Source organism: Indicator indicator, chromosome 16 (assembly GCF_027791375.1).
Source record: "Indicator indicator isolate 239-I01 chromosome 16, UM_Iind_1.1, whole genome shotgun sequence".
Lineage (NCBI taxonomy): Eukaryota > Metazoa > Chordata > Aves > Piciformes > Indicatoridae > Indicator > Indicator indicator.
The window spans coordinates 8648101-8676030 of record NC_072025.1 but is presented as its reverse complement, the minus strand read 5'-3'; the positions used below and the strand labels follow the sequence as shown (position 1 = coordinate 8676030).

Below are 27930 nucleotides of genomic sequence, written 5' to 3'. Positions count from 1 at the left end.
TAATAACTAATATACTATGGTTTTAATTCCAAGAAATGTATTTGCTGTGTTGTTTCCTCAGACAAATAAATTCAAATTTCACTGCAAGTAGACTTTTTGCCTTTAACTGATGTTTTCAGGAGCATTTTTCTTCTGGAGGATAAAACATAGCATAGCAGTTTGACATCTTGGCTTTGCGTCTTTTAACTATTAGTTTGGGAAACGTGAACAGGCAGCACCATGTGGCAATGCAGTTCTAACATTGCTTCCCCTATTAAGAAAGGCTCATTCTTACAGCCTTTACTACTCTGCAACACAGATGTGAAGGACAAAGACCTATTTGTAACTGTATGGGTGAGCTTTCAGTAACATTCTCACAAAAAGCAAGGTACCTCTGTAAGTTGAGGTTATGGGCTTTGTGTTATTGCCAGTCGAGACAGTAAAATACTATATTAATGTTATTACTGTTGTTCAAATAACTCCGTATGTGTTGTATTTAAATATAATTTTACATTAGTTTGTTAGCAAATTAATTTCCATGTTTCTCTTTCAGTTAATATTGTGCATTGGAAAATGGGTTTATGTTAACTTTGCATAAGATTCTGTTTTGTTTGTGGTAATAAGTGTAATTTCTGTTGTTTTACTTCTCGTTGAGGAAAATGCTTTTACATTTCCTCATTTTTTATATCTAGTACTATTTAATATTTTTTACATGTAGCTGTATTAAATACGTATTTACTCCTTAGATTTGATTGCTCTCACATCGTTTCTTCCTTCTTAGACATACATTCTTAGTATACAGGAAAAATGGTATTTTAGGTAATCCTGGTTTACCTAAATTGTTCTGTTAAGAAAATTATCATAAGAGTCAACTTTCAATTAAGTTTTAATTCAGTTTAAATTAATATGGATAGTTAAGAGTTTGTACTTTAATTTGGCCTTAGAATTTAAAAGCTATCAAAGAAAAGGTCAGAACTGATCCTGAGAGATCATTTTGAGAATCCAAATGAAGAATCAGCTTCATTGTCCCTGACAGATGCTCATATAGTCAGTCTTTATAAACCTCCAGAGATGGAGGAGACTGCATGACCACACTGGACTTTGTTTTCCAATACTTGAACATTCTTACTCTTAAAAAGTTTTCTTGATGCCGTATCTAAATACCCTTGCAATTAAAGCATCCAACTCTTGGAGACAGTGTCTCCTCTTAGAGACAGTGGATTTGGAGAAAAATCTATACTCTTTTTAAGTCTGTAGAGGCTGGAAATACAGTAAATTATTAAGATGATAAAGAGTCCTTAGAAAAGACAAAACATAAATGGAGTTAATTTTTGCATTTGGTGTGCAGAATATAATGCAGAATATGTAACAGGTGTTATTTCTGACTGAAATATTGGTAGAGAGGCTTATATTCTGCCTTAGATGTTATCCAGTAGGTTCATAACCCTGGAGAATTCTAGTGCTTTAACAGGTAAATTACCTCATCAAAGGCCTTACTATTATGGCAAAAAGACATCTCCTGGATCTTTGTGAGGGTACTGTTGTTTTTTTTCTGTGTGCTGTTTAACTTTTCATAACATGTATCCAATCTTTGATAATTGTTTGATGATGCTCTGTAATGTCCCAGTACCTTCTTATGGCAATGCTGGCCAGCTTATCATCTCTTAGCCTGTATTTTTTAGTTTGCAGGTTTCATATGCACAAATTATTTATTTTTTAACACGCTGATTTTACCTTTTCTAAATTTGTGAGTACAATTTTGAATTCCAGATTTGCACTGCATTTCTAAATCCTTCTGGGTTATTTGCTTTGTAAATTTAGTAAATGCTGTTGTTTTTCATCCAAATCACTAGTTAAGAAGTGGAATGATGTCCAAAACAGATGCCTGCAAAGGCTCAGTTAATACGTTCATCCCATATTGATCATGAACTCCTAGCTACCATTTCTTAAAACATCTGCACTCTATATTCAGCAGTACTTTCAGTTGTCCTTGGTTCCTTCGTTCACCTGTGAGATGTGAAAGTAATAAAAGCTTTATTAAAACATCTCTTAAACTGTCTAAGAAGAAAGTAAGATTAGTTTTGCATAGTTGATTCCAGCTTCCAGACATTTGCAATCTATTTCTTCCAATATTCCAAAAAATGAAATGTAAATTGCTGAGGAATTACAAGTCACTGCTTTTGTTGCTCCCTGAAACAAACCAACCCCATTATTTCTCAATCTCTACGTTCCCTCTAAACCATGAGTGTTCCAAGGCAGTGACTATGGTTTCAAAAGTAAGTCTTCTGAGTCTTCTAACTGTTCCTAATACTGCTCGTCTCTTACCAAAGCTCTTTCCATATCTCATTGGTATAAATGATATTAATAACCTAGTGTGGATTTGTGATGAGTTTTAATTTTTACCTCCTGTTAAGTTTACAGAGGACTGGAATGAAAATTTGCAAGGCTGTTGTAAACTGAGGTTTAAGACTTTTGCTTCTCACCCTTCACTGAAAATAAACAGTGGTTTGTATGGACTGTTAGCTACTGTTGACTTTACAGTTAGAGTGCTGGAGTTTGTGTGATTGATTTCTCATTGTAGCTTGAAAACCTAAGAGACTTAAATAAAGAAATGTGATTTGGCTATGGCATTTAGTCACAGGAGTGTACATATGGCTAATTCAGGAATATTTTATCAAACAGCAAGTGAGTACTTTCAGGTTTTATTTCCATCAGGTGTTTTAAGAAAGCCAAAAAGGAACATCCTAGCGTATAGCACTTGCACTGGGCCTGTTCATGCAAGTAACAACCTTGATAAGGCAGTTACATTTTTCTTGATCTGTGGGGTTTTGTGTGGTTTAGTGTTCATGAGGTGAACAGTTAGGTCAACAGTGTATTTTTGTGTGTTACCTTAAAACTTGTGTTTGTCTAGTGTTTTGCCATCAAATTCTGAATTGCCTTCCTTTTTTTGGCTTTATTTTTACTGCACGATCTTTCTCTTTCTGACAGGTCGTCACCTTTCCAACTGACTTTTTCTTTTCTCTGATGATTCATAGAATGTATAGACTCCAAGTGGGTGGGTAAGATGAGATATCAAGGCTTATGGTTTAGATGAATTTAAAAAAACAAAAGTTACTTGGACAAGGAATTGACAGCTTTTAGAAGAAATTTAAAAACTGTTTTGCTTTCAATGAAATGCAGTGCTGAGTGGATAGATACAATGTCTCTGTGTCTTCAAATTGGAGGTGAGGGGGAGTGTTTGTGATTTTTGGGGAATCCCACCATTCCTCTTGTCTGTGTAATTGCAGGTTTGGGAGGGGCATGTTTTTCACAAATGATAAATTTGGTATAGATTAAGTCTTCAGAAAGCTTTTTGTAATAAAGAGGGTTTTCTTTACATTTCTGTAATGTAATACTGAGACTGTAGCTTAAGTAAAAGAAACAAGATTAGACTTCTGATATTGAATGTGACTCCCATTTCCAGTATCATTGAAAAGGTCCCCAGCTGTCACTGCACATTGCTTTGACAGGTTTGAGCTCTAGGAAAGCCAGGAATCTGTGCTATTTTCAAGGTGAAATTGAGATAAATGTGCAATGCATGTGTAGCGGTTAGACTAATTGTTTCTGTGGGTCTTCACAGAAGGTAGCTTTATCCCCATGAGTCTCTAAGTGTCCTGGATAATTGGCAAAGAGGAGAATCTTGCTTTGGCCTAACAGTGCCTGTTCTCATGTGTCTCCCACACGGGCATCCATCACTAAGCTGAAGATAGTAAGTTATTTGTGACTATCCCCTTAATGTTCTGTATTAATTTTAAACAATTATGCATGAAAAAATAAATATTATAGATTTTTTTTAACATATAGAGATAACATGTTTACCCTCCCCTCATAACAATTTGAAGTGTGCATGTTTTCCATCTTCCAGAAAGGAGATAAAATTGAGTAATAAGTGTAATGGATGTTAGGCAAAGACTAAAGAGGCATTCACCAGGTTTTGTTTGAAGTGTAAACTTTCTATAAAGAGACATATCATAATTTTTCTAACTCTCTAGTATATGTATGTCCTGTATGATGATAAATCTGTTAACTACATGAACGAAAGAAGGAACTAAGGAAGGGGCTCTGGTCAGCCTGTTCTAGTTGAGGGTACCCCTGTTTGGGTGCCCCTATTTACTGTTGAGAGAGGGTTGGACTAGATGACCTTTGGAGGTCCCTTCCAACCGAGACCATTCTATGATTCTTTGATTGTATTTACTAAATACGTTTCACTTAGTCTATGTAAAGTTATATAAAATACATACAAGTGCAGAAAATACATACAGCTCTATATAGTACAGGGTGTATATATATATGCTACTACATGTTGTATGTATGAAATGTATAGTGCTATATATCATATGAAGAATTTCTATCATACTGTGCTGTGTGTTATATTTAGTAGTGGCAGATGAATTTTTAACTCATTTCTGTTGCTATTATATAACTTTTATGCATATTGGCAATACATAAGGCTGTTTCGTTATTTTTAAGATGAAGAAAAAAATCAACAAACAAAACCGAAAAAAAATTAGAAAGCTAGTCTGTCAACATTTCCAGTAATACTGCTACAGCTTTTTCCCTTCAGTAGCCATCAGCTCTGCTATTCCTGTGAAGCTAATGTGAGGTGACTCATTTAGCAGCATATTACTGCATCATTGCTACATGATGTAAGGCACATCAGGCATTATTATTAAATTAGCCTGAATTTTGCAGTACGACAGTAACATTTAATGTACATTAGCACCATACTTAGTGCTCCATATGGGAATAAACTTCAAGTAAACATATTAAGACATAATTTCAGGCAACTTTTCAGGATTTACTGATTTCTTCTTTATCAGAAAAACAACCCACAAGCTTCACTGGAATATTAAGACAGATACAGTGGCCTTTGTGCATCTTTAGAGCATGATTTGTGTTTCTTCAGTTACTTTAAACGTATGCTGTTCCTTGGGTACTATCTTGGAGAAAAAAATAAGCTGACTTCTTACCGATTAAGTAAGTGGAACAAACTCATTCATCATCTTCTTTTGCTATCATTCAGCATGCACTTGCAGCCCGGAAGCCAACCAGATCCTGGGCTGCATCAGGAAAAGTGTGGCAGGTAGGCTGAGGAAGGTGATTCTCCCCCTCTATTCTGCTCTGGTGAGACCCCACCTGGAGTACTGCATCCAGTTCTGGAGCCCCTATTACACGAGGGATATGGACATGCTGGAACATCTCCAGAGAAGGGCCATGAAGATGATCAGAGGGCTGGAGCACCTCTCCTATGAGGAGAGACTGAAAGAGTTGGGGCTATTCAGTCTGGAGAAGAGAAGGCTCTGAGGTGACCTTATCGTGGCCTTTCAGTATCTTAAGGGGGCTACAAGAAAGCTGGGGAGGGACTTTTTAGATTATCAGGTAGTGATAGGACTAGGGGGAATGGAATAAAGCTGGAAGTGGGAAGAGTCACACTGGATGTGAGGAAGAAGTTCTTCACCATGAGGGTGGTGAGAGCCTGGAATGGGTTGTCCAGGGAAGTGGTTGAGGCCCCATCCCTGGAGGTGTTTAAGGCCAGGCTGGATGAGACTCTGCCCAGCCTGATCTAGTGTGAGGTGTTCCTGCCCATGGCAGGGGGGTTAGAACTACATGATCCTTGTGGTCCCTTCCAACCCTGACTGCTTCTATGGTTCTAATAGAAAAATATAATTAATTTACCTGAGGAATGACTTGAAATAAACTTATTTAGACCACACCTATGGGGACAGTAGAAGTAGTAGTATTGTGGTGAATTGGATGCTGGAGAATGTTAGATTAAGCCTTGCAGCTAATGTATCTTGCATCCCTTCAGGCTTTAAAAAAAACAAAAAAATAAAATGCTTTGAAATTAGATCTTTATAATAATCCATATATATAAAATTTACATTTCAGTGTAATTGTGTACAAGAAAGCAAAAGATTCACTTTAAATGTGCTAATTATAGAAAAGCATAGCTGCTACCAAAGGGCTACCATTTTGTAGTTTTAAAATAAATGCTAGACTTTATTTAAATACTAATGAAGGATGTCAGATTGCATCAGTTAGGGGCCCACAAGGTTGGGCATTTTATTTCTTTTTCCCTTTTAAAAAAAAAAAAAAGTATCAGTTAAAAAGCAAAAAGGAAACTCTTCCTGCTTGTTGCTGGCTTTGTATTTGTGCCCCCAGGCATCCTGATATAGTTGGAGGTGTCCCTGCCACTGCAAGGCCGTTGGACAAGATGACCTTTGAGGGTCCCTTCCAACCCAATGCACACTTGAATCAGTGATGCTTTAGACATCTTCACAGTGAAGCAGAAAAACACATGATATTCTGGACACTTCTTATCTGTGAGGCCTTAGAATAAAAACTACAAACAGTGGCACCTTGCTTCCTCACATAGGTTTAGAAATAGCATAGAGAACATAATGTCTATTTAAATCTTAAGTAATACTGAGTTGTGGAAATATTAAAAAAAAAAAAAAAAAAAAGCTTGTACAAGTGTGGGGCTTCTAATACCAATGTAAGTTTAAAGCTGACAAACTGGTTTTATTTTGTAAATTTTCTTTTTCTTTTTAATCTCTTCTGACACCTTTGATAAAAAGCAGATTTTTACAGCTGAGCTATCTATCTCTAAGAAACATGACTTCTGAAGGAAAGGCTGACACAATGTTAACTGAAGCAGCAATGACGGATTCTGCCAGCTGATACTGTCTTAAAAGGCTGTGGTGGGAAGAGAGATGTCTCGTTTAAGGGCACATGGCATGTTCAACTTTGTATTTTGCTTCATTTTACTTTTCAGGTGAAATCAAGCAATACTAACTTTCTCTTGGTTATGATTTGTTACAAGTGAATTGCTTACTGTGTTATTAGGGAAAACGTCTCCTGTCTCTCAGCAGGCAAGGAGCCTGCAGACCTTTTTTAGAAGGTATACATACGGGGCATAGGCTAGATGGCTTTTTCCAGAGTGGAGGTGACCACCTGAAGTTAAGTGGAGAAGATATCCCCTGAAATGAAGAAGGTAGTAGTTGCTAGGAATTAAGAGTTCAGGGAGGGATGTTATTTCTGCAAGGGAAACAGTTCCACAAGAAATCAGTTTGAGTATCTTAAGTAAACAAACTGTTACTTGTCTTTGCACTTTTCTCACACTGTTTAGGACTGGCAAGTTTTTTTGCCTCTCCTTTCAGTTCTTGATTGTTTGATTATACTTAAGGTAATTAATATCCTGTAAATGAATGAATATATATATGTAAAAGATCTTATGCATAAGGAAGTAAAAAGCATGTTACATCATGAAGTGCAGACAGAATTTCTTCACCAGTTACTGTTTGTCTCTAACTAATCTTACTGCCTCAGAACTGGATGCTTCTCAATTGCAAATTCATTGTAATAGTGAAGGATGGGGGGGAAAGATGAGTTTAATTCTCCTAGCCATACCTGTCTGTTTGAATGAGTCAGATTGTCCTTTGGATTTTCTTGAAGTGTTTATTCCTTTTGCCTATAACTACTATAGTATGTTGAGCCCCAGTTACCTTCCTTTCTGACTTCAGGGAGATGAAGGCCTTTTCCTGATTTTGCATCTGCACATGTTACTGATCTCAAGATGAATACAGACCTTGAATAGATTTGGGAAGAGGGAGATAGAAGTGGTGTAAGCAGCCTGTTACTTAGCATTTGCTGCCTTAGATGGGCTAGGAGAGACTGCAGCTCGAGCAGATAGTGTGTGGACTGGAAGAAGCACAAGACAAATTTACCATTTAGATTCCTCTTACATGGAGCTAAGCCATCCAACTTGCATTAGTTTCAGTTGTGTTGTGTGGCTTTTCAGTCTGTGCTCCTGATGGAACCAATCTGTAAAAGAGCAGAGAGAAGTATGATGTTTATTATGGGAAGGGGATTGTATCTTAAGATATTTACTAGGCTTGTCTATCCATTTATTAGTACCTTTGTATTGGACTTAGCATTCAGTCATATGGGTCCTCCATGTTAAGTTTAGCCAGTATCTGGTTGCTCTATTAGTGATAGTTTTGATACCTTCATTATGTTACACATTTTCTGACTTGATGCTTACAGCAAGTAATTGCTCTTACAGCAAGAGATTTTTTTCCTTTGGTTATATGGGAGAGGAATTGCACAGCTTCCCCATGCTGTGTACATGAAACATTCTCCTAATGGTCTGAAATCTTTTAAAATAATTTTGCTGAAGATGCAGAGAGAGAAACAGATGCAAGGATAGTTTGAGCTTTATAATATCCTTCATAGTCTAACTTCTGTAAATAAGATTCAGCATAAAATCTTTTATTATAATGTTAACTTCTCACACTGGTTTCTTGTACCAAGAAAATTAAGAAGTAGATGAATAATTCCTCAGCTGCTTCTCTTCCGACATTTTGTAGTTCTCCACAAACCTTATGCTTTTGTTATAATCGTAGTAAGGAAGCTGTTCAAATTACTGTTTTCATGATGTAGCAAAAACATTCAAAGGCAAAGGGAGGGGAGCCTGAACTGTAATCACAATGCTTAGTAATGCCTTCCTAGAATACCTTGCCTGGGGGGATGAGCAAAGACAAGCTGAGCCAGCATAACCTTGGGGACTGGACACCAATATCAGCAGGGTGCTGCTTTTAGAAGCAGACAGGATTTGTAGTCTTGCCAGTATGCAGTATTAGTGTATGGAAGCCATTATTGCAAGAGAGAAGGAAGGGACTCACTCAAAATACTTGCACTAATCAAGTTACTTTAAAACCATTTCCTTCCATTCTCATTTAATCTTTAATCCTCCCATTACTGGGAAAAAAAAAAAGTATGGAATTCTGACTGAACTTCTTCTTTCTCCCACCTCTCTCCCTACGCTCAGTCTCAAATATATTTATACATAAACAGAATTATCCATGGTAGAAGATTCTGCTTCAGTACACATGTTGAATAAGCAGCTCATGGTGATCTGGTAAAGCTTTGGTGAAAAAGAGAATATATTTATACTTTGATATTCTTCAATGTTAACATTAATTGGGAAGCCAGTAAAATGAAATGTCTGTTATTTTGTTTACGATGCTGCATCACTTCAGTATTTAGTACCCTAGGTAGCTGGTTTTTACTCCAGTGAGCTAGATTAGCCTGATTATACTGGCAGGATGCAGTTGATGGATGACTGTCATTATCTTCTCAAACCTGCGTGATACTTTAGGTATAGGAGATGATAATTAAATTTTCAAGAGACTACACTGAGATTATAAGATCTGAGTATTTTTTTAAAATGAGGAATATGCTTGCAATTATCAGCATGTTGTTAGAGGATCCTCTCCCGAGATGTTCTATTAGCAAGCCCTGATTTCTTTTAAACTGATCAAGAAAAAAACGTTCAAGTTACCATATAACACTTTAGATGTTGTTTTTGTTTTTAATTCTTGATATTTTCCTTCTCCTGAAACAAACCAAAAATGTATCTGATCAAATCTATTGGTAATGGCTTGAAGATGTACAGGTTAGCACAATATATTTAATGAAACCTTGTTTGAGACAAAACACTAGAGAGGATCATAATTAATGCCTCATTTTCCGCCAGTTGCTATTGATTACTCATTCAGGACTCCTTTGTTCTGAAAATGGTAACACTGTATTTCACATTACTATTTGATGACATTCTCAGGATGAGATTCTTTAACAACATGCTGATAATTGCAAACATATCTCTGGAATTTAAATTTAAAATGAATTTACGTCATATGTCAATGTTTTTTTTTCAAATTTCAGTTCCTATTTTGGGGTGCATATTCATTACAATTTCCAAAGAGTAGAGACTTCAGTAAAGTAAAATTCAACACTCTATAACTTGGTCATTTTATGTTTTTGCTTAAATGGCATAATGTGAAACCCAGGTGAATGATCTTTTTGCAGCCCAAACATCTTTACTGAACTAGTATCTCACAGAACAATTATTTTTTTAATGTTGTGCTCTGCTTTCTTTTGGAATCACAGTAGCAACATACACAACTTAGCTGGGGGATTTTGCAAGTTTAGCAGAGTTTTGCTTTCTCCATTTTGTTACATTCTTTTAAATAGCTCATGCAAATTGTCAGGTTTATCTATAAGGCAAGATGTGAAATATTGAGACATTCTATACATGCTTTTAAGTCCTCCAAATGGCTCATTGAATAAAAGCACATGCATGCAAAACTTCTGTCTACCCAGTGCAGCATTTCAGGTTTACAGCAAGGCAAAGGAAGTGCTTTTAACACGGCGTTTTTAACACTTTTATTTTCCTGCCTTAAATAGGGACAGCTGACTGCTGGAATTCCAAGCATAAACTTTAAAAGTAAGCTAATGCAGAAAAAAGAAAATCTAGTTGATAAGTTTACTGGGGGGGAGGGGTAGGGGAGCTGTTGTGGTTTCAAAATCTATAGTTTGCAGTTGGTAAGTTGCAGCTCTCATTTCACTGCCAAAGCAGCCTGCTTTATTATGCCACCACAATGGCCCTGTCATAATCAGTTGCATATAATGGGCTAATGCTTTTATTCGCAACCATATTATTCTTTTGATAGGAAATAATGAATAATGTAAAGGCACACAGTTTTATTTGGATGAAAATACTGCATAGTTTGGCTATGGCTGCACTAGAAAAATCTGAGTTCTTGAAAGTGTGTGCTAATACATGTTCATTTTTAAAAAGTATGAACAAGGTTTAGACCCAGAAACAGTCTACAACAAATTTTTTAAAAGTTAAAGCCTTATGTGATAGTGTATTGTATGGAGTGTGTTTATTAAAAGTGTTTGTGTGTTCTGCAGGATAGCTTGGCTTTCCTATCTATCTGTATTGTGTAAGGACATCTGTAAGGCCTTTACTGTCCACATTTTATATCAAAGTAAGAAAATCAAATAACTGTTAACCAACATATTAGCATTCTGCTGGCCAATGTCCTAGAAGTTCACTGAAGGCAGAGCAGTATTTTGGCATCAAATTGTATCTTTGGGGTTCTACAGATTTATAGAGTTGGAGTGGAAAAAAGAAAATTTCTGAAGTAGTCAAACTCTTTCTTCCTTTTATGCTCGAGTTCTTTCAAAGAATCAATTGAAAAAACATTTAAAAATATGTTGAGTAAGGAGGGTTTTTTTTAAATCTCAGGCATACCATTTTGATATAAGCATATTATTTTGTTAGTTTGAATGGAGGCTAACTTTTGTGCATATAAATGCAGCTGCAATACAGAGTTACTTGTTTTCTGTGACAAGGGTGCATAAATGCACCCCCTCATCCCACCGTATGTAGATAAGATTCTTTTCCTCCCACCTCATGCTTGCAGTGTTTGAATAGATGGCTCCCTTGCATTTAATTTTTATAAGAATAATTTTTTTTAAAAAGAACCCCTTTAAAGCATTTGTCTGCATAGTGGCCCTTCTAAAAGCCTTGGGTTTTTGGGTCAGACCGTGCCATGTGCCCTGAGGCTGTCAAAACTGTTTCTTGTTTTGTCCTAAAAAGGCTAAATTCGAAAAGCAGTCATGTTTACCTCTTTTTCCCTGTTCTCTTTGAAATTAGGCTTGCTGTGTTCTTAGTTGATCATGATAAAAACCCTTTTCCTTTTTTTTTTCTTAATTCTTTTTTATATTCTTTTTTTGAGGTTGATTGTGGAACACATGTTCCTTAGGGAATATATTGCTTTAAATACATGCTTGTTTGTCTTGGGGCTTGAATATGCCTTATAAAATCCAACAAGGCAAATTTTTAAGGGTGATGCCTGTTTATTTATAAAAGTAATGCAGACAGGACTTGGCAGTGTTCAGGAGAATAACCAGTCATTGATTATTCTTTAGTAATTGGATCCGTGCTTGGCAGATGAGGTTCGGCGGGAGCGTGAACATTCTCTCTGGAGAATGCCGCACACTATGATGTAAGCGATCTGCCTCTGTGCAGGGACCTTGGGCACTTAGTCAGGAGAAGCTTGGTGCTAATAATACAAAGCTGTTTTGCTATCCTCAGTGGTATTTTTGTATTCCTTTCTTTATCAGATGCCCTTAGGAAAGGATCAGTCCTAATCAATATTGCTTCTCAATTGGTTCAGAAGGCAGAAAAATCAATAAGCTGAACTGACGACATCTATTTTTATTTTATTTTGCAAGACTGAGGAACAATTATAAAAATGAAGCAGGTGCTTCATTTGGTTGTGGGTATGGTAAAATAGGGTTATGGGTTTTCCCCCCTTTAAAAACCAAAACAAAAAAAAAAAGAAGGAACAAATCCACCAAACCAACGAAACAAAAAAACCCAAAACGCACAATATACATCAGGAAACTTCTTTTGAGTGTGTTGTATAGCTTGAGATTTACTGAATATGTATACTATAACCTGTACACTTTATGTTGTTGCAGTAGCCATGCTGCTTTGAAATTCAGAGTCCGGTGAAAATTACAAGAACTGCAGTACTTAGGACAAAAAAGCAAGAGTAGCAAATGTCATGAGGTGAAGGTTGAAGGTTAAGTCTGGAAAAGACATAGACACATGCCTTTTGGAATGACTTGGCAGAAATTAATTGGAGTGTTTTCTGTTTTTTTGGTTATTTTTTTGTTGTCTCCCTTTCCCTCTCCCTTAATGAATAGAAAAACAGACTAAGAATCCTCCCACCCCTTTGTTTTGGGGTGTCTTTACGGATCCCCTTGCATTTACAAAATCAGTGCCAGAGATCAGAAGGAGATGCTGGCAGGGAGTAAGGAGGGTTGTCTTCAATGTGAATGGAACGTAGTTCCTAATTGTGTTTCATAGCTGCTTTGAGCAGGTGGGGGATGGACTAGACGACCTCCAGAGCCCTCTGCTAGCCCCAGTGGTTCTGGGATTTTGTGACTGGGACCTTGCTTTGGCTACTTGAAATGACAGCTATCACAGTATTTCCTCCCCTTCCCCACGGACTGTGTAAAGAAGTTTTCCTTCAGTCCTGGCTGCTGTTGGGGTGAGGGTCAAGTCTTCAGCGAAGTGCAGAACTGGTCTCATTTCTTCGTTTGGGTGGTGTTTGGAGGAACTGCTTTTCACAAAATGTTGTCCGGGTTTCCTGCACCGTGTTCACCACAAAGTCTAATAAATGTTTAGATGAGAATCTCTACTAAATTCAGACTTGCACTATGTAAGCCAGCTATTCTGATAATCATCTTTTCTGCAAAACAAACTCTTGTTTGTCAAAGCCAGAAACTGCAACAGTCTACATGCAGAATCCCCCCTCTGCATTTCTTCTGTATCCTTTAAAGATCTCCTTGCTCCTTATAAGGGATCTCATTTTGAGTTTTATGTTAACAATTCTGATTTAAAGCTGAGTTTATTGTAAGAACAAGAATGAAGAAATGAAGCTACAGGAAAACTTTTTTTTAATGCTTTAACATTTTAAATCATCGAGTTCGTTCTTCAGACTATGATAGACTTGTAGGAAATAGTTAACACTTCTGGACCATCTTGTAGTTTGTAACAGGATGATTTTTTCACATCCCACTCTTCAATTAAAATAGAATATTTTCATGCTGAAATTAGTCATCAGACAAGTAAAAGACAGACATTCCAACCCTGACTGATTCTATGATTTCAGTAGAGATTTGATACAAGCCCATTTATCTAGAAAAATACATTCAAGGTTATTTATTTTTTATATGGTCTATAATTTTATATGAATTCTGGATTTTCTGCTAATTCCAGTGCATCGCAAGTTAGGAGGGATTTGGTATCTTACTGAGAGCCCTGTGAGTTAACTTCACCTTTCACAAGGCATCACACCAAAAGAACCAGCTTAAATGATATCATGTAATCCAAACCCCATATTTACTTATGAATGAGGGTGTTCAGGCCTCAGAAGGAAATGTGTGGAGGGCCAGAAACGTTGCGCTCTGAGTTCCGGTGGGCTGCTGTAGGCCTAGAAGGCAACAGCACTAGAGCAGGTTCTACCATGATGCAGTCTGCAGGCCTGCTTGTTTAACAGCCTTTGGAATCCACATGTGCATGTGGGACTTTGTCATTGAGAGCAGTTTGAGGTGAGGAGGAAAGCTGGCTTGGGAGCAGGGGGACTAAAGGAAAAACTTTAACTAGGTGAACTTCAAGTTTGTTTTGGTATAAAAGTTAATTCAACCAGCAGATTCTGTCTTGGCATCATCAGACAACTGAAATGTTAGTGCCATTTGAATGTAGGCAAAACATAACTCTTGCCCTGCCATCCAACAGCTGTGCCTCACCTCCTTTACCCCCTGAGAAGACTGCAGTATACAATGACCAAGTATGAAGAAATCAAATCACTGTTTTCTGAAGGCTGCTGATACCATGGTGACCTTAAAACACTCTCTGAGTTTTGCAGATACTAAAAGCAAAGCATGGTGTGTAACGCAGAATGGATGCTGCTGTATGAGGATAGATGTATGCAAATGCCAGGAGTGAAGCAGCAGTGTTTGCAGTTTTACTGCCTGGTAGTATCATGTTTTCTGTACAGACTTCTGTGGGCTTCACTGAAAGTCGGGGGATTTTCAGACTAAAAGAAGGCTCAGTGTAGCATCGACCATGGAAAATTACGTTCTCATAAATCACCGACGTTTGTTTCAGTTTCACAGAAGAAATCCGTGTAGTGTGAGGCCATACAATGTATAATTTACTTGTTAAGTGTTTAGAATGTTCTCATACTTACTACATGGAAAGGGAACAAAAAAGATAGGGCTCAACTTCATTGTTGGTTGGAAGTTTTTTAGATGTCATGATCTCTTATGTTCTGTGCATTAATTTCATGTTATCTCCTTTGTGTTTGATTTTTGACAGTTATTCCATGTCTTTATGAATGTAATAAGTCTGGATTTCTAAGTATGTGCTAAAACCTACATCATGTTATAAACTCATAGTTTTTTATCAATTTTGTTTATGTTGTGTAATAGAAGAGGTGTGATGTTGCAAACTAAACAAAGTATTATGACTTTATTTAAAGTTTAAGCATGAATGATTCTTTCAGATGTTTTAAACTGAAATGGTCATGTTTGTTTAGAGGCTCACAGCCAAACTTGTTCTGTTTCTGAATTATGTTGATATATATTTTCTGAATACTATTTTTTTAAGTCAGCTTTTCTATTTTACCTTGAAGACTTTCAATAAAAGCCCAGTAAATTCTTAAAAATGCCGAGAGCAGTATGTTTGGTTAATAGTTTCTTAGCCTGGTATATTAATAGCCAAGTTATTACAGCGGTTAATTTTACTTTTCTCTGTTTTGCAGTCTAGTCTGCTTCGGTCTGATATGGGGCTTGGAAGTCCAGGTCAGCTGTCATCCTCTGGAAAACCTGGAACATCCTACTATCCATTTTCTGGTACAAATCAACGCAGAAGACCACTTCATGACTCACCAGCTCTTGGTGAGTAATACGGGCAGTTTTTAAAACTTTTGTTCATGATGCATTTCTGCTGACCTTTTCTTTGACAGCTCGTTTTATATATGCTGGAGTTTGCTCTGTGAGCAATTCAAGCTACAGCAAACTGCTATACAAGAGATAAACTGGAATTATGTAGGTTTTCTTTGAGATGCTAGTTTGAACACTGGTCAAACACTTACAAAACAAACTCACTCCAATAAAACCCATAATTGGAAAAGCAATAATGACAGATGGGTAGGAGCTGATGACCAGCTGAGTGCCCCTAACCCATGCTGTCATTAACTCCTGGAAATGCCTGACCTTGAGGTCATTACTATTATTTAGCAGGGGAAAGACACAAAAGGGAAACAATTATCCTTTTATATGCTAAAAGTAACTTTATTCAGGGCAATATATAGTTCATTGTAAATGGTTCAACATGCCTTTAAAGTTTGTAGTAATTGGAGGTAGTAGTTTGTTCTAAAATCCAACTATCTTGCACAATATGCAGGCAGAAACTTGCTTTAAAATTGTTACAATTGTATGACAGTACTAATATTTTCTTCTGCATACACTTAGAGCTAAATGGAAATTCTGTATTTGGTCATATTGGTAATATTTCATAGCTCTAAAGATTTTTTTGTTGAATTAAGGAGTCTTAAGTGAGCCAGCTCTTCTGTCATTTTTGCTACAAGACGATCACAAATAATTGGGTGTGCAAGTATAAAAAAATTCTTTTTGGTTTGAAAAGAGTCTATAATCTGATACTCTGGTTTAAAAGCTACCATATTTCAATGTTAGCATGTTATGTCATTAGCATTACTCTAGTTATATGCTTGGGTTTTTAATGCCTCTCATTGTCTATAGTACTTCCATTCCATAATAAAATCTTAGTTGTTGAAACCATATAACTGAAACAGTATTTTACCCAAAATAACATTTCAGCAAATGCAAATTGTTTCTTGAAGTAACTTGAGTATGAACTAGAACTGCAAACAGGAATTAAAATAGTCCTGAACATGCTCAAAATTGTTTTTTCACATCTTTAATTATAAAAACGTGACTTTGGAACTGTGCCTTTAGATGTGTGTTTTTATGTTTGTAGGTGTTTTAAAACACGGGTTTTGTATAATTTTTCAACCTGTTGTCAAGACAACCACCATTTAATCTGGAGTTGTCTTTATTTAAAAATAGATTTGTAAGTATTCATGTTCCTCAGAATGAGAATCAACCAACGGTTCCTCAGATCTGTTTCAGAAAAGGAACAGTCTCATGAAAGTTCAGTGGAATTGTCTGCCACTTAGAAGCATGTTTGAAATTTGATAGAAAAGAGTTGGGGTTTATTATTTTAAGTTTTAGTCCCATTGAATTGGTTATAGTGAGAAAGCATTAATACTAGTAACAGTAACCTGCTCTGGGTTTGAGTAACAGGGGGGCTGTTAGAGAGCGAAATTGGTTGCTGGACAGAGAGTGACACTGACGTGGGCAGAAAGGTATGAAGCAATCATTGAGGGAGAACCCTAAGCAAGACTGATTTTTGCTATGTACATGAATATATCATGAAGTTAATTTCTTTTGAAAACTGCATAATTTGATAAGTTCCACATATTGTTAAATTAAACAAAGTTAAGTGAAGTATGATGTTTCCAGAGTAGGACTCCTATTTCTTTTTCCTTTCAAGTAAAGCTCAGTTGACATAAACCCATTCAAATTGGTAACAACGTGATATTCCTCTTTCTGTCATTGCCAAATCTGGGGGACCATAACCTGGGACATGTTAGTGGGTGGTAGTTACAAATTTATGGAAATATTTTTTCAGAAACCAGGATAAGGGAGTGCACTCTTGTATCAAGTCTTGTTTCCAATGACAAGAAAAAAGTATGTGAAATTTTGGTGGTGGTGTTTCTTGGTGGTTTTTTGTTTGTTTTGTTTGTTGTTGTTTTCATGGACTAATTAAATGTTGCAAAGCTGCTGCCTGAGAAGTTAAAGCCAAGTCAAATTATGGACATTTAATCTCCAAGAAGGAGTAGCCTGACCAGGTCTTTAACAAACTTAAAAAATTGGATATTAAAGTGCATTGAAACCAAGCAGTGTTTCCTTACAGGTGACACTTTTAAGTGCAGTGTTAAATATCTTTTCCGGAAGTACTTTTATTTTCTTTTGAACATGCCCAATGGGAATGATCATAGTAAAGATATTCAGCAGATATTCTCACCATATCTCACCTTTTTCTTGTCCTATAGTAAAACAGTGGTTAAATGTTCTAAATGAAAAAAAAAACACAGGAATTTTGTATTTTAATCGGAGACTCAGTTGGTCAGCTGTAGAACTGGAAATCCAGCCAGATACTTGTCTTTGTAACATCACTTAACTTCTAGTTTTCATTTATACTATTCATATTAATTGTATTAGTGGCTGACTAAACTGCTTCAGATTCTTGATTTAGTTAGTAAAATTGCTGGGTACTTTTGTGATGTGACAGTTAGCGGATGGAGGTGACAGGTATCCTACTTCCAACTTTACTATTACATGTAAATTTGAGCTGTATTGCCTATATTGCTTAAGAGTAATTGCTGTAGAAATTTAGATCACATGAGTATTTTTAGAGTATAAATCATACTTTAACATGTCATAAATTCTTCTTTTTATAGTTCTATCTTTACTCTGAAGTGCAGGAAGGAAAACCTTTTCTCCCACTAATCAGTCCTGTTTTCTTCCTTTAGACGTCTCAAAATCTGTTTCTTAGTGTGTAAGGGCATCAGTGCACCCTGTCAGTGTTAGTGTTCCTAGGAATAACTGTTTTCCTCATGGAAAGAACTGGAAGTAATCATTTAGCAAAGCTTTATTTTAGAGAACAACATCAGTATGTTATATTCTTGTATTGATGTTAAAGACGAGTTTCATTGGCACATGAGAAAAAATGCATGACATGGAGAAATAATAAATCCATTGTGGAAAGAAAAAAGCCGTATAGCCCAGCTGTTTCTTCCTTTATTCCTGTAGATATTTGATGAAATACTGTTTTTCTATGTACAGATCCTCTACAGACAAAGAAAGTAAGAAAGGTGCCCCCTGGTTTGCCTTCTTCTGTAAGTACTACATTTTTTTATTTGTAGTAAACAAATTGGGTTAAATTGCACTCTGTTTACCTGACATACATACAAATGACCTAACTTTAGCACCAGGAAGGCTTATCTGCTGGACATGAACAGCTAGGCTAGGTAATTGGGAGTGGTTCTGGAGGACTAAGTACATATTTTATGTGGAATTTTTAGATTTCATAGCAGTGATTCGTAGCTTGCTCATATGCTCCTACCCACTTGTCCCTGTCATTTGAATTCCTCTCTTGGGAAGAGAGCTGGGCCAGGAGCTGTCAAAGAAGATCTCCTGTACAGGTCTTTTGATGTTTAATTAGTCATTATGTTGCTGAACAGGAGGACAGACAGAGATTAATAGCTGAGAATCTTAGAAATTTACATTTGTAATAATCCCAGTGGAGCTGAAGACATTAAGATTCGGAGGACATGTACAGCTCAGCTTGCCTCAGTAGGACTGAGGTTATTAATATGCATAAATCACTGAGTCAGATGTTCATTGTGAAACCCTGGTGGATTTTAAAGCCTTCATTAAGCCTTTCCTAACTTCAGCCTAGCATCAGGAATGCTTTCAAGCAACTAGTTTGTTGATCCCGCTTTGCTTGAAAATTTATCCTTCGAGAATAAAGGGCTTTGATGAAAAAGGTTGGAAGGGTTTTGGTGGAAAAATCATTAATGGCTGTGATAATCTACTGCTATAGGGGTGTTTGGTGGTATTAAATATGCTTTATTCTTAAAAGGAAGAAAATTGTTTATAAATGAATCTGCATTTAAAAATCCACGTGAAGTGAAAAATCCCCAATGAAGTGAAGGACAGAATTTTTTTTTTTTTCGTTTCAGAACAGGCAGGAGGGGAGGGGGAAGCCCTGCTGCCTTGCCGGGTACATCTCTTTGTTGTGGAAATGGCTGTTGGGCTTTTATTTGGCAGTGCTTAACACATGGGCGCAGGTGCACTTGGCTGAGTCATAACTCAGAGCCGGATGGGCTGAATGGAACATGCTGCACAGGCAGCAGCGGTACAGTGGGAGCAAAATGGGTCTGAGCTTTCTATTTTGTATTGAGTCTGAAGGACGGATGGTGTCTTCTAGTCCTTGCTTCTCCCGTTCTCTCCTCCCTCTCTTTCCTTTCTCCCTCCCCCTGCTTGCGGTGATACATACAGAAACTGGGATCTGAAATCTTATTTTAACCATACTTCCAGATGGAGCCGCGATAGTATAGACAGCCTGGGGCAGCTGTGCTCTGAACCTGCAGCCTACCTGGAAGCCAGGATTGCAGCTGCAGGCACTCTTACGAGCTTTTGCTTGCATAAGCATTTGGGCCCCACTAGAGGCTGAATAGCTGCTTGATAAACAAAATGAACACAATGCCTCAAATCATTATTCCCGAGGCCAGGAATATTCTTCTTCCTTCCCTCCCCCCCCCCAGTTTTTTGTTGGTTTGTTTTTTGTTTTTTGTTTTTTTTTTTTCTTTCCTTCCCCTCCCCTCCCTGCAGCAGCAGCTAAAAATAGTTTGGCAATTTACATTTTAACAGTTGCTTGTTATGTAGGGTGGCTTTACAGTCTAGCAGATGATTTCTGCTAGATTAACAAAAATATATTTAAAATGTCAGAGAAGCTAAAACACATAGCAGTGCAATTTTCCTGTAATTTATTACTGTAATTCAAGGCGAGTAAGAAACCTTACATTACATGCTTAGTATTTAGAAGAGTCAGCCAGGTAGAGATCATTTTTGCAAACGAAAAATTTCTCTCACTTCTCTTACCGGGCTTTGATTTTAAGCAGCAGTATTTTTCAAATGGTTTTTATTTTATTCTTGTTTTGAGAGAAAGGTGGAGACAACAAAAAAATGATGATAAATTTTATTCATATCAACATTGTACTGATCTGCACAATAAAGTGCAATTACTGTGAATAATCAGTGATTGTGATGCTGCAGGTTTCTAGTGCTGTTTCTCTGTATTTCAGTGCTGAATAGAGCCTTAAAGTAAACTGACACATTTTAAAGGGGGGAAAAAAAAGTGACATGAGATATGATGTGGGAGATGACACAAAAGTAAATTTCACTAAGCATCATAAGAAATTTGAGTAGATAATGATGTAAGTTGCCTTAAAGAAGTCAGAATGTATTGTGGGAAAGATAAAAATTGATTTAGCTAATAGGTAGTAAAGAGAAGTTTAATTATAATACAGAAAGTGACAAGGATACTTGATGTTACATATGTTTGGGGGGAAGACTTGTTTGGTTTTTAAATTGTGTTTCTAAAATATTTTCTGCAATGTTTTTTTGTTAGTGTAGGGCTACCATGTCCGCAGATGCTCAACAGTAATTTAATTTCCTAGTTAACCGTAATTTAATAACAGTATTTTTTTATCTTTATTTCTTGAATTTGTAAGGTATTTTTTTTAAGTTACTAGCTTTAAGTTTTATGCTATTTCATATGTTCTTATTTGGACTGAAAGTAAATATAGATCCAGAGAAAAGTGCTAATTGGTTGTTTAGTTACTTTCTGAAATGGAACTCAATCTGAACTTGTCCTTTTACTGTGAAAATGAAATGCACCAGGCAAATCCATTTTTAAGTTTTCTTCTTATAAGTTGCTAGGTGGTGAGTCATTGCCCAAAACGTTTTGAATGCAAGCATTTATGTTAAACTACAACTACTAAATTTAAAGCCTTATTGGGAGGATAGAGACTGAAAAATCAGTAGTTTATTTTTTCTCACAGTTAGCTCAAGCCAGGCTTGAGTGAAGACAAAGATTATGATGTGCTGTTTGTATTGTAGCAGGGAGGGGGGGAAATACTGTTATGTTATGTTATCCTCAGAGATTCAAAACTGCTGTAATTCTGAGAATGCTCCTGATTGTACGAGTTAACTGTAACTCAGCCAAGAAACTAATAACATGTCACTAATTGACTGGGCTAAGATAGGAAGAGCAGAGTGTCAAGGTTTTCAAAGAGCTGCTCAGTCTGCAGAGGGAGAAGAAAGAAAAGTCAGGCTTACTTGGAAACGCCCTGGGAGATTGCCATCTAATTTTGGACGGGCTATGAGCAGAAACATACTATTTACGTATGTGGCCAGAAAATATTTCAAACTGGTATTCCTGATTAATACCATAATTGGTAGCTACTGTGAGGCCATAATTCTAAGGAAAAGTGTGAATACGGATCATCATACTTTTGCCATTTAGTTCGTCTCATGCCAGAGAAATAGCCTGAAATACATTAGTGTTTTGATTTTTTTTGTTACAGTAAATCAGCTGTGACACACAGGCACAAACGTCTGATTATTTTCTGTGTAGTGTCATTTCTAGTGATTTTTGGTATTTTAGACTTTACACAGTACCTGAGATTATCAGTTAATATTAAACTTTAGGCTCCCATTTACTCATTTGGCAAGTTGTTACTATGTATTTTTCTAACACCAGAGGTCTTGTAAATTCAAACTCTTGTTTTAAGGCAATTGATATCTAGATTTTTAGGGGTTCACCCTATATAGTATGCATATAGTCCATGGGTGCTAAGTTATCACAAGAATTCTTTATGAAGCAAAGCTAGAGAAAACTTGATTTACATTTAAGAAACTTCTCTTTTTGGTGTCATGCTAGTCTTAAAAGACTGAGCTTGAGAAATACATTTCGAGAGGTCTCATAAAGATACCAGTGGTACCGGAAGAAAAATAATAGATCCTACTCTCTTCTGTGCTCCCTCCTTCCTCCATCCTTCCTGCAGGTGAGTGGAAATGGTGGAGTGGAAAATGATTCAGTCTTCTGATTATTTATCTGAAACCAGAGTTTTGAGCCTTTAATGTTTAGATTGTATTAAAATAATAACATCTGAGTGGACTTTCTTTAGAGAATTATCCTCAATGTGTATTGAAGTAGCCTGGTGTAAAGCAACAGCCTTTAATGAGGTCTGTGGCTCTGAATAACAACTTTGGAGTGTCCTGGGTAGCTACTTTCTGTGATGTTTAAGTGTCTGTAATGTTGTTTAACTGGCCTTCTAGTGGGACTTTTTTTTTTCATTGGTAAGGATTGTTCCCACTGGCCAGAAACGGTGTCAAAACAAAAATGGAGAAAAAAAAAAAAAAAGGCAGCATTTAGCTTGTTCAGAGCTGTTCTGAATTGCCTTGCACAACCAAATGATACATTCAGCTGTCACTTGTCTTTACTATCCAACACTTTCAAAGGCAGCAGTAAATTGCCTGACCCTTGCCTCTGATGCTGTGTGTTTTAGTAGGTAATTTTAAGTAACAACACTGGGCAAATAAATCCTTATGGATAATGCAACACAGAACTTGTAATTTCCTCTTGACTGAGTCTTCGGTCTTCCCTTATGCGTTTTGCTTGTTCTTTGGTCACTTGAATCAAGTGTCACCATGTGCATCTGTGGGCTTGAACAAAAAGGGAATGTATAAAACCTCCAACCCTTAAATTGCTGCCAACCCAAGTAGAAGTGTTTCTTTGAGATTTTATAAGTAAAAGACCTGCTTTTCTGATTAGATTATTGTAATAGTTTCCAACATGGCCTTTATTTGAAATGTATATGAAAACAACAGTGCCTCAGATTGTATCATTTCGCTCACTCTCTGCTACATGAGGACATTTAGCTGTCATTAAGCAGTCCATTGCGAAGTCCTGTTGTGAGGGTTCAGATTGGGTTCCTACTCAATTAGGGTGACTTAACTAACCCTCTCCTAATAGTTTTTTGGGGTTTGTTTGGTTTAGGTTTTTGCTTGTTTGGTGGTTTGCTTTTTTTGTTGTTGGTAGTTTTGGGTTTTTAATTGCAAATGGTTCATTTTTTCCAACTAACTATCCTGTTCTCTGTGATGAACTGTTGTGAGGGTGTTAAATTGAGATACCTTCCCTGTGGAAATCCTGCATTTACCTATGTGAAGGATGTATAATGATGCTAAATAATTTTTCAATGTTTGGATTTACTAGAGATGCTTTAGTTCTGAAGTTTTCACAACATATTAGAATCAGCATATTAGGTACTCTCAAAGTGTAGATCTGCATAAAAGCATTTTAAATCTGTGCATAGTTCTAAAACTGTTATCTGCAAAACATAACATGACTGAATTGCAGCTTGTGTAATTTAGGCAGAAGTTTCCTGGAATGGCTACCACTCTGCTTTACCTAGAAGATTAATGTCTCCAATGCCATAAATTAGTGTGGTGGTTTATAATAATAGATAAGGATAAAAGCTTTTTTGAGGACTATTTCTTAAATGTCCTTTGACAGTACTTGTGGTTTTGTTGGGAAGACTTCTCTAATCCCTGAAGTCATCTGGAAAAGTGGTGAGCAACACTGTGTTGTTAGACTTTTCATGTGCTGTTGAACTGAGATGTTTCTTTTCAATTGCTTGCTCAGCCCAAATGTTGTGCAGGTTGTTTTGCCTGTGACTGGGCCGTTCGTCGGAAGTGGGTGATAGAAAAATGATTTCTTTTTCAAAAGAATGGTACTGAACTGAAAGCCATGCCTAATCTTTAAATGAAATTTCAGACAAAGATGTGTGTTCACACATGGAAGCAAAGAAACTGAATTGAATTTCCTCTTGGTTTAGTCCCACAGAGTTTCTTGTGATGTCAAGGCATTTAAAGAAAGGAAGTTGACCAGGCTCAGAGATAAAGTTATGGGATTTCATACCGTTTGCACCGATAGCTAGGATTAGTTGTTAGCATTATTTTCTGCCTGTAGGGAAGTCGTAGGCAGATTCCTAACTGCATGACAGAAGGATTCATGGTTTGGCTTTTGATAGCTTGCCTGGCTTAATTTGTAAACTAATTTTTTTCTAAGCAGCAAGCTGGAGTACAGAAGAAGGGAAGAGATGCAGGGAAATACATGGTGAGGCACAACTAGCCTTCTGCATTTTAACAAGCAATCTTCTAAAGCTTCTCTGACACGGAATTATTTAATATAAATTCCAAAAGTGTATGTTTTTATGTATTGGGCTGGGCTCAGGTTTTGACTTTGGAGCCACCTACAGGGAGCTCACACAAATGCAGGTGTGGTGCAGGGTTTTGTGGGGGGGAGAGACTAATTCAGTAATCTAAGAGTGGAATGATGCTAAGTTTGGACCAGCAGAGGGACCCTTTAATCACTTCTTAATTCTTCAAATAAATTTTGTTGTACTTTTTGAGTTGATGTGAAAAAATTTGTAATTCAAGTAGTCTTCTGGCAAGTTTCAGTCACACTCCTGCTCCTTCATTTTAGGTTTTAAAATTCTTTTAATGTCTATACACATTCTTAGATTTGGTAGTTTTTAGCACATTTGGGGATGATTATTCCATCAGAAGCCATCATATAGTCATTTATTGCCTCAGGATAATGAACATCGTTATTTACTTTTTAATGTAGGTTTAAGTGAAAATGTTCATATAGAGGCTTTTAACCCTTAGGTACTTAATATTTTCAGCAAAATAATAAAATTTGCTGCGTTTAAGCAATATCAAAATTACATTTGAAAGATTTTGAAAAAAGTTTTAAAACCACCTGAGATAAATTGTTTTATGTTAGATACCAAAGAATGTGACATAGAGCACTTTTCCCCCCTCATTCTTTCCATTCTAGTAAAAATATCTGGGTAAAAAACATCTGTAACTCAATAGTACTTGGAAAAGTACTGAAAGAGAAATTTCCTATCTGTAGTTTCAAATGTGTTTAAGGAAAAAAGAAAAAGTCAACCCATATTTTTACCCATATACTGTCTTAGGTAACCCAATTTCTTTACAAAAACAAACAAGAAAAAAAATGCTAACCAACAACCACAATTAAAGAGCTACCACAGTTAAAGACAAACTTTTTGAAAAGGAAAACAAACCATAAAGGTTTTTTTTAAGGTCTTGCATAAATGAGTGAATTAATTTGCTTAAAACATCTTCCTTTAGATATTGAGAGGTGAGGGGGAGTCGCCTATCAAATGCAGTCCACTGGGTTAAATTGTCTTCCTTACAATTAATCTGCTCTGTCCCTGCTGAACAGCATACTTTGTGGTTGGTTAACAACAGAAGGCTTTTAAAATAAATTAACATTTACTTAACTGATTAATGAAATAGAGGACAGGATAATGAGCAATATGCTTTCCCCTTAAAACGGCCAGGTTTGCTTCTTAAGACGTAAAATCTTGTCTGTTCTAACAGATACGTTATGCATGATATTGAACACATCCTTTAGCAATGATCCTAACTGGATCTGGCCTTGCCATAGTTAATCATCATAAATGCTTGATTTTAAAATAAATGTTGGGAGTCCTAAGATGCATAGAAATTGATTTTCTGTATTGTGCAAGAGAAGCAGTTCAAAGTTGCAATGTAGATTTTAATTAGCCAAGAGGTTGTTTTGTATCAGACCAATTTTCTATGAATTTATTTTTTATTCTCCATTCCTTGCCATTACTTCAGTGGGCCATCCATTGGGGTATGTCTCTCCTGTTTTCCAGTTTTCTTAGAACCGGTAAGAATTTATCACTTGTGAAACTTCTGTTCCTCTGTCAAATGTGGTTGAAACTGATAAGTTCCAGCCTTATGGTGGAATGGCGTTAAAACAAGAGACTTCTAGAGCAGTTCCATTGCTGTATTTCCAAAGATATCAGGTTAACAACCTCAACCCTAAGAAATTAAATGGAAATTTCTGAGAACAATAGAACTGGCATTCCCTTCAAAAGCATGCTTGGGCTCTTAACGGGGTACCATGTTTTCAGCAGGATTGAAGCCAAGTCTCTGTGAGGAAACTCAAGGATGCTTTGGTTTACAGTTCACGATTGCTTTTGTTGGTGAAAAAGGAACTTGAATTTCTAGTTGCACATAATTCTTGTAAAAGGTTTTGCTGCTTGTTCTGTTTGAGTAGAGCCATTTAAAATAATAACACTGCGATAAAAAGCAGTAATCTTTTAAAAGTATCCTGATATTTCCGTTTTGTTATGGAACATGTTTGACCAGGGCATGGCTCTCATCTGTTGAGACAGTTACATAATTATCTTTCATATGGTATGACTTCCAGAGATCTGGGGAAATGATGTTTATTTTTCATAAATTCAAATGATGGGTTACATGTGCTTATTATGTGTTTGCTTTGTGGCTCTGACAAGTGAAACAAAAATGCATTTCACAGAACAGTTTGTTTTCAGGAAGAACACGCAGTTCATTCACAAAATTTCTTAGTATCAAAAGTCTTTGAAAATATTTTCCTGCAGGTAGCTTGTTTTATTATTAGGCCAGTATTTTGCTCTGCATCAGATTTCATAATCTCTTTACATACTTTAGAAAACAAGCAGTTTATTGTTTTTGACACACAGTAAAGAGTCATGAGTGGAAACAATTCAGGCTACAAAGTGCATGTCAGTTCAGTGCTCCTCTGCTGACGGCATGTCTGTCTGAAATCAAGTTTAAAAAATTGGCCCTGTCTCCAGCTGACTTGTTTTGTCAGACTGAGTCATAAGATTAACCCTTGACTTGTCACCAAGGAAAAATGGAGTAAACAACTGTACCCAGTACAGTATTGCTAATCCAGCTATGATTCATTTCACTGTAACATGATTCTCTTAAGAAAACAAATTTCAGAGCAGCTGTTGCTTGGCTTAAATGGGGATTATAAAAAATGCAACCACAAAACAAAAACTTAACTTTGGATTTCAGGAGCTTCTGGAATAGTTATCTGGTAGTAGTTCCTGCAAATAGAATTATTTGTAACAACATTGCCATTTTTTGAGCAATTTTTCAAATTCTTCATTTTGGGTTTATTTTTCATCTCTTCTGGTGAAGGTAAACTTCTGTGAGTTGAAGTTTGCTGTATTTGGAATTATGGTCTGATCCTGTAAGTTGAATTCATGTAGCAAATGTCCTGTGGGAAACAATGTTTTCATACAGTAGATGTAGAGCAGATACAATGTTAAATTTCAAGTATTGTTCACAAAGTTTTATTCCCACCAATGTAACTGAGAGTAGGACAGCTAATTCCCTTTTTGGTGAAATAAAACTGTTACTCTTCTGATATATGGGGAAATAATTCAGGAGCAAATTCTTTTATTGACTCTGTGGAGGTACCAGTCTTGAAATGAGTTTGTCTACAAACAACGTTTGCAGTGGTGTTACTCAGTTTTATTGATTATACTGTTGCTGTTGTCTTAACCCATGTGATGGTGAACAATATCAGTGATTTTGATGTACTGATAAATGTTGTGTTAGTAAATTTTACCAGTTAATACTGCCTATATTTTTGGTTACAATTGCTCTGCACAAACATAGGTCAATTGTAACGTGAAGCCTCCCTCCTGATGCTGTGCAGTACAGTTAGTTTTTTCTGATTTATCTTTTAATGTTTTTCCAAGTCCTTGTAGTATGGATGGATAATGCTCATTACTTGAGAGGGGGGCTTGATTGTGCTCTTCATCTCAAATACAACTATTCTGAAAATCGAGCATGTGTGCATGGAGGTGCAATAGCGATGGCAAGAACTGTCTTCAGTTAGTCTGGTAGTATTTTTAGTGATTTACAACTTTG

At 36.5% G+C, this 27930-nt stretch overlaps 1 protein-coding gene across 5 annotated transcripts in view; it reads left to right on the top strand.

Annotated features, from left to right (window-relative positions):
* Window positions 1–27930, top strand: part of TCF12 (transcription factor 12) — a 162290-nt gene that overhangs the window by 92490 nt on the left and 41870 nt on the right. For all 5 annotated transcript variants that reach the window (XM_054387921.1, XM_054387920.1, XM_054387918.1 and 2 more), the window contains exons 7-8: window positions 15207–15342; window positions 18376–18428. In XM_054387921.1, coding sequence (XP_054243896.1) covers window positions 15207–15342; window positions 18376–18428 — 189 coding nt within the window. The remainder of the gene's footprint in view (window positions 1–15206; window positions 15343–18375; window positions 18429–27930) is intronic.